Here is a 5,792-nt window from a genome sequence, read left to right as displayed (position 1 = left end):
AAGAGCGTGTTTCGAAGGTGCCGGCAACAAAGCTGCCTTCGCTTCGTTGTGGTTAACATGGGTCCTTCCCCAGGGGGCTCTGAGCAAGGACCGCCCTGTGTTTTCCCCCCTTTCAGGTGCCTGGGAGAACAGCAGGCGGCGGTGCATGGGGGCAAGAGCTCCGCCACCCCGGCCGAGAGCAGCGGCGTAGCCATGACTCCCACCTACGTGGACAGCCCACGAAAGGTAAAGGAGCCCCTCCGGCGGGGGGCTGGCGTGTGCGCTCAGGGACCTGGTATGGAGGGTAACACGCAGCCCATGAGTCCAGGACTAAGTGTGCTGAGGATTTGGAGGAACCCGTTGCAGCACTGCTATTTTGATGCAGGAACTTGCCTGCTCACGGTTGTAAGGACGCTAACTGCTAGATGAAAGCAGATGTAAATCAGTCAAGGTAAACTCTATCTATCCGAGATCTGGCTCAAGCCATGACACTGGCCTCTGGTTTTCCTTCAGCCCCATCTTCAGCCCTCCTGGTGGCGGGAGGGAGGTAGAAAATGACTGGAGCAGCTTCTGGGAGAGCTCACTCTTTGGTGAATGAAATTCCCATCAGTTTGCTTAGACTCCTAAGAAGTAGTCAGACGGGAGCATCCTGGGAGACGGAAACCAAAACCTGAGGCTTTGGCCTCTATACGGAATAGCGAGTACAGCAGAGGAGCTGAAAGCTCCACACGTCAGGCTTGTTGTAGCTTCTAAGACCAATAGATGTGTCTCTGCCAACTCCTTCTGCCTGGAAATTCGGAATCTGAGATCGTTCTGATGTGGCAGGGTGAGCTGGCCACACATTCTCTTACCTGGTCTCTCTCACTCAGAGATGAAGGAGATTCAATAGATGTATTTTATTTTTCAACATTGTGGTCAACTTGTATATCCATCTGCATATTTATTTTACTTTCACATCGTGAAAATTTCCCCGTGTCATTATTTCTCCAGTTTGATTTTAAAAAATAACTATATAATATTTCATCATATGGATAGACCTTTGTTTATAACTTCATTTTTTGTTAAAAAAAATGGTGGTTTCAGAGTTTTAAAAATAGTTTTTGGCAATTATTCCATAAGTTTGTATAATTATTCTGCAGTGTATCACAATTACAAGTAATACTGTAAACATCCTTGCACATAATTATTTGCTCACATCTCTGATTGTTTCTTCAGGGTAAGTTCCTAGAATTAGACTTTTAGGATGGAGGGATTAAAATCTGAGAAAAAGTAGCAACTGAGGCTGCGGGCAGTGTGTAGCATCCATAGGCCAGAGACAGCAAACCTCAATAAATATTTTAGGCTTTGTGGGCTGAGAGGGAAGATCAAGGCTATTGTGTGGGCTCTTCTGTAACCATTTAAAATCTTAATGGTTCTCAGCTCACAGGCTGGAATAACCAGGTGACTGGATTAGGCTGTAGGCTGTCGTTTCCGCAAACCCAGCTCTAAGGCAGTGACTCTAGGTACAGTCCCAAGGATAGTCTGTGCGTCAAGAATGACCTGTTGGTGAAGAAAGTCATTTCACCTGTCCTCACTCACCGGTACATCATCTCAGCCGCGTTAGCACCTCTGCTTCTGTATGTTCTGGCAGAGAAGGGACGCAAATAGAACGTGAGAACACATAAGTGCTTGTGTGCTGTTCACTAGCTGTTACGTCCACCCACTGCCGTCTTTGAGGATTAGAAACAGTGTGGGGGACAGTACTGAGAAGTACAGAAATTACAGAACCACAAGCATTATGGTTAAAATACACCAACAGCCAAATAGGAGATCGTGGTCTAGAACACTCCCTTCATCTTCCAGCTGGACACTGAAATCCATGTGGATAGCCATCGGTCTGCTGGGTGTAGATTCCCAAGTGGTCCAGGAGAAGCAGAGGTGTTAGGAGATGGCCCAGCACTCTCCAGGCAGCAGCTGTGCCAGGATGCGTAGAGGGTACCCGAGTGTGCATCTCCGCAGACAACGCGTTTCCTCGGCTCGTTACTTGAGCTCGTAGTGGCTGATGGGCGTGGCAGCAGTCCTGGTAAAATGGACACCGAAATACTTCAGTGATTCTACTTTTAGAATGTAAAAAGTTTTAGGAAAGCAGGGACCTTCAGGTGTATCAAGTGGCATTTCCGAATTTCAGTGATAATAAAGCATAAAAAGTAAAAAGATTTTGAAGGGACAAGAGGACACTTCTTGACCTTAAGAAAGAGGGAGGGAGTGGGTCTTTGGAAAAGTTCTCTCTGTCATTTATGTTTCAAGTACACGGCAGCTTGAACCCCACAAGAATAGGGTGGGGAGGGGAAGGCTGCTTCAGGAGCCCCTCCCGGGGACTGCATATGATTTTGTTACACAACCAGTGGGGGAGAAGGTATTGCTGCTCCTGTGTCCCCAGGTTGCTCAGAAAATTAAACAAGAACTTTTCCTGCAGTGAATCCTCTTCTCCCATCTGGCTGCCATGTTACAGGCGGAAACGCAAACGTCAGGCCTCCGTGCGTCTCCCAGAGGCCTGCTGGTCACCCAGCCAGGCGGGAGGCCAGGACGCTGCCCCCAATCCTGCCCCATGCCCCCCTCTGCAAGCTGCCCTGCGGCCTTCTCCTCCCCTCGGCATAGGTCTGAGGATGTTCAGAGCTGTGTGGGAGGACGCAGGCAGCCAAGCCAGGCTCTGATGAGATCTGAGGTGCTTGGACACACCTTCTTCCCCAGGTGCTGGCACCCACCCCACTGGAATATTCTGCCCAGGAAGGTGTGAGTTTCTGCTAATGCTTCGCATTTGGATATTTTCCTCCTGGGTGGATCTCTCTCTCTTTCTCTCTCTCTCTCCCTCTCTTTTTTTTTTTCCCTTTCCCCTCATGTGCCCTTCTTTCTCTCCTTCCCTCCTTGTTTTTGTTTTTTGCTCTCGTCCCCCCCTCCTTCCCTGATGGTTCGCTGCTGGGCCACGTTCCGTCCCTCCGCCCCCTCGCACCTGCTGCCGCTTCCTGCCGCTCTGACCTCAGGACGGGGCCTTCTTTATGGAGTTTGTCCGCAGCCCACGCACAGCATCGTCCACCTTCTACCCGCAGGTCAGTCCAACCCCAGGGCCCCGAGGCCCGTGCATGCCTGTCCGTCGCAGAAGCCGCGACCTGGCCTTCAGCTCGGCTCTGAACGCGTGGAATTGGGCCGAAGCAGAGTTTGAGGGGCAGTTGAAACTGAATTCAGTCTCAGAGGTGCATTTCCTTTCTTGGTGTTTGTGGTGACAGAGGGGGATGAGGAGATTAACGTCAGAAAACATGCTGGCACGTGTGGCTTATGTGTTCCCGTCTTTGTCATGTGTTGCCACTGACGCTTGGCCACAGGGCAGCATCTTCCTATTTAGGTGTTTTTGTCCATATGACATAAGCAACATGATACATGCTGACTTAAGGACAGAACTCTTATTTTTTTCTTCCTAGTACAAGCAGATAAATTTATAGCAGTGCGGCAGGAAGTGGTGAAAAACAGAGCAAGCAATTACTACCAGGCATGTGCTTTGTCATAGACTGAGGGTGTGCGTCCCTGGGCAGCTTGCCTCTGGACTGTCCTGAACTCGCGTGTCACATAAAGCGTTAGGACCCATCTCAAGGGGCTTCCAAGCCTTAAAACTCTTCACTTACTAAGTGCCAGGCTCATAGTATTATTTCATCTCATCCTCACAGCGTAGCCTATGAGTTAAGCAGAAGTTTTATCCCAGTTCTACAGATGGAGAAATTGAGGGCCAAAGAACTTGTGCTTCACACAGTACAGGGTTGAGCTGGGATTTAAATCAGGATGCTTGATTCATTACCCCCACCCCATAATTAGCATCGGTCATTGCTGTGCTGACAGATCTTGGTGAAGAGAACCTGGGCTCCCTGCCCTTTATTGAGGCCCCTGAGTATATGTGATTGACCTGGTCACAGAGATTTGAAAGGGAGGAGAGGGTTTATGCAGAGCAGGGCAGGCTCAGGAGGACAGACGTGGGAGGTTCAGGGCAAAGGTTTAGGAACCATTATTTGGTGGAAGTGAGAAAACCAACATGGATTGAGGACCTGCTCCGCCAGGTACTGTGCAAAGGGCTTTGCAAACAGCCTGTGAGTCCATGAGGTACATGTACTATCATCCCATTTTCCAGATGAAGAAACTGAGGCTTAAGTATGTTGCTTGGTCAAAGGGCCCGGAACTAGCAAGTGGCAGAGCCCCTCCACTGTTCTGTAGTTCACACTGGTGTCTTCCCTTTCTTGGGAGGCCAGAGGGCATCTTGGGTCTGTGCTGGGCTCTTCCCAGTGAAAGCGCGACCCTGGGCAGGTCCCCGTTGGGGCCTCTGAGTCTTAATCCAGCAATCACCATCCATAGGAAGCAACCTGCCCTTGTGGTTTAAAACAGACTCCGGTTGGAGTTTTTAACCTTTTACTTTCTAACAATAGACCCTCTTGTGAAAAGCTTCAGACTTAGATTAGAACTTAACCTAAGAAAAATCAACAGAGTGGGAGAGAATTGTTTTATACATCCTGTAATACTACACACAGGTTCACGTGGTGGAATTCACCAGAAGAACAGAAGTGGATAAGTTCCTGGAATTGGAAACAGCAAACAGAGATGAGGAGTTTATGTTACCCACCATTAAAAAAAAAATGATCCCGTGTAAGATGTAGTAAGGGAGCGCTCTGTACTGACATGAAATTAAATTGAGCTGTGCTGAGTGCCGTGGGAGATACAGGGATGAACACGACACCCTGTGGACGTTGCTTGTTTGATGTCTGTTCCCCCCGCTCACCCCCAGATGGTGAGCACCATGAGGGCAGGGGAAGTTTGTTTTGGGGGAGTTTTTTTGTTTGTTTATTTAGCATTTTATTTTATATTGAAGTATAGCCGATTAACAATGTTGTGTTACTTTCAGGTGAACAGCAAAGTGATTCAACATGTATCTAGTATAGCCGATTAACAATGTTGTGTTACTTTCAGGTGAACAGCAAAGTGATTCAGTTATACATGTATCTATTCTTTTTCAAATTCTTTTCCCATTTAGGTTGTTACGTAATATTGAGCAGAGTTCCCTGTGCTATACAATAGGTCCTTGTTGGTTATCCGTTTTAAATATAACAGTGTGTACGTGTCAATCGCAAACTCCAGGGGAGGGTTTTGATAAGGGGGTGATATTCCTTTCTTCTCTGATGATATAAACCTTGGAAAACATCCTGGCTGTGGGGCTGGGGTTATTCTCCAGCTCTACAAGGTATATGGGATTCCGTCATGAGTGCTTTTACGAGGCCTCTCTGTGCCTGGATGGTGCTGGGTGGCTCGAGGCCAGGAGCCCTGCTTAACCCACCTCGTCTCCAGGTGGGACACTGGCCTCAATGCACAGTTGAGGGCTGGGCTGGCGGGTCCTGCTGTGTCCTGGTGGCTGGTTGTCCTCCAGCAGGAGCAAGCAGGGCTCTGACAGGCATGGGGTTGGGGGCAGTGGGGGCACATATTGTGGTTGATGCTCATCTCAGAGGCGTCCTTGGGAAAGCCCCCTCCCTCAGCTTCTCCCACAGCTTTGGGCGTGTGAGAAGGTGGGAGGAGAAGGGGTTGGTGTTGCTGGTGAGGGTTGTTGGTTTGTTTGTTTAATTAACTAAATGCCAAACTTTATTTGGATTTCACCGTTTTTTCTGTGAACGTCCTCTCTGTTCCAGGGTCCAATCCGGGGCACCACGTTGCATTTAGCTGCCATGTCTGCCCAGTCTCCTCTGGTCTGTGACAGTTTCTCAGTCTTTTCTTGTTATTTGGGTTGGTTTTTTTTTTTTTTTTTTTTT

General features: G+C 48.7%; 1 protein-coding gene across 7 annotated transcripts in view; it reads left to right on the top strand.

Moving 5' to 3' along the window:
• DEPDC5 (DEP domain containing 5, GATOR1 subcomplex subunit) overlaps positions 1-5,792 on the top strand; it is a 94,864-nt gene that overhangs the window by 66,333 nt on the left and 22,739 nt on the right. For 3 of the 7 annotated variants that reach the window (XM_007453157.1, XM_007453156.1, XM_007453158.1), the window contains exons 31-32: positions 117-225; positions 3,000-3,065. In XM_007453157.1, the coding sequence (XP_007453219.1) occupies positions 117-225; positions 3,000-3,065 (175 nt within the window). Of the gene's footprint in view, positions 1-116; positions 226-2,999; positions 3,210-5,792 lie in introns of all 7 variants that reach the window. The other 4 variants (XM_007453161.1, XM_007453160.1, XM_007453159.1 and 1 more) reach the window with 2 other exon arrangements.

The sequence above is a fragment of the Lipotes vexillifer genome, unplaced genomic scaffold, assembly GCF_000442215.2.
Source record: "Lipotes vexillifer unplaced genomic scaffold, Lipotes_vexillifer_v1.1 scaffold1197, whole genome shotgun sequence".
Taxonomy (NCBI): Eukaryota; Metazoa; Chordata; class Mammalia; order Artiodactyla; family Lipotidae; genus Lipotes; species Lipotes vexillifer.
This window is presented reverse-complemented; position numbering and strand designations above follow the sequence as displayed.